We start from the raw sequence: 1,398 nt of genomic DNA on the forward strand, positions 1-1,398 counted from the left end.
GAATCTCCCTGAGGTTTCCGTCCTGGGTCTGATTGGAGAAGACTCACCAGGCGCCACTGAGCTTCGTCAGGACTCTGATGCTGGTGACCATAGTAGAGGACTTTTCATCTCTGTAAGCGTCATCTGCATTTGCTGCATGTGAAAATAAGTCCACATGTTAAAATAGTCTTTTAAATAGGTCCACATTTAAAATGATCTTTTAAAAAATATGTAGAGATGACATTAGGAAACACAGAATTCTAAACTCAGAGAGGTTCACTAGAGAAACTGTCAGAAGAGGATGAAGACCCACATCCTGACAGGACATCAGCCTCCATCTGCACCTGCCTCTGGGGCTGACTCTGATCGGTGGCTCCTGAGCGCCCCCTGCCGCTGATGCCCCCGCAGGAGGTTTGTGTCCGGGCTCACAGGGGCCTCCCCTCACTGTGTCTCGCACAGTAATACACGGCCGTGTCCTCGGTTTTCAGGCTGCTCATCTGCAGATACAGCGAGTTCTTTGAATCATCTCTCGAGATGGTGAATCGGCCTTTCACAGACGCGGCGTATTCTGCTGTCCCACCATTGGCTTTATTTTTAATAACACCCACCCACTCCAGCCCCTTCCCCGGAGCCTGGCGGACCCAGTGCATGTAGTAGTCACTGAAGGTGAATCCAGAGGCCGCACAGGAGAGTCTCAGGGACCCCCCAGGCTGGACCAAGCCTCCCCCAGACTCCACCAGCTGCACCTCACACTGGACACCTGCAAACACAGAGACACCCTTGTCATTAACTGCCACACACATCCACTGTTCCCCTCACTCATGTCCACACACACTCAGTATCTCCAGTTCTCCATAAATCACCTTTAAAAAGAGCAACAAGGAAAACCCAGCTCAGCCCAAACTCCATGGTGAGTCCTCTGTGTTCAGTGCTGATCACTGAATAGAAACACCTGGGAATTCTGGGGCTGGGCTCCTCTCCCAGAGCTGCAGGGTCAGGGCTGGGCTGGCTTTTATGAGCAGAGGGAGAGCCCAATTTGCATGTCTCCTGCTACAAAGCAAGCTCTGGGGTGGGGCGGCTGAGGAGAGGGCAGGGCCCAGAGCAGATGAGAGTGTCCTTGAAAACACTGGAGGTAATCCTATCTCTCAGGAAAGTATAACTTCAGATTATCTGACTGTGCCTTGATAATTATTCAGCAATCATCATCTTATTTTATATTTATATATTTGCAGAATATCTTTAATGCAAGTGTCAGTGTCACATTTTTAGAGAAGATAAATTACACATAGCACAGAGCAGTTGTGCAGCGTGTCCAATATCACACATCTAGACAGAGTTAGACTCAGTATCTGTGCCTGTGCCTCTAAACACTGAAGAGACTGCTCCCCTGAGACAGCTCCAGAGCAGTGAGGGACATGC

At 49.8% G+C, this 1,398-nt stretch overlaps 1 gene segment (V, D, J or C); it reads right to left on the reverse strand.

The window, feature by feature from the left end:
• Positions 1-389: 389 nt before the first annotated feature.
• LOC116546941 lies at positions 390-978 on the reverse strand. The segment is given in 2 exon segments: positions 390-739; positions 843-978. Coding segments are annotated over 2 exon segments (381 nt in total).
• Positions 979-1,398: the final 420 nt, after the last annotated feature.

This window comes from Sapajus apella, unplaced genomic scaffold, assembly GCF_009761245.1.
Source record: "Sapajus apella isolate SASKATOON/1434 unplaced genomic scaffold, GSC_monkey_1.0 scaffold1725, whole genome shotgun sequence".
NCBI lineage: Eukaryota > Metazoa > Chordata > Mammalia > Primates > Cebidae > Sapajus > Sapajus apella.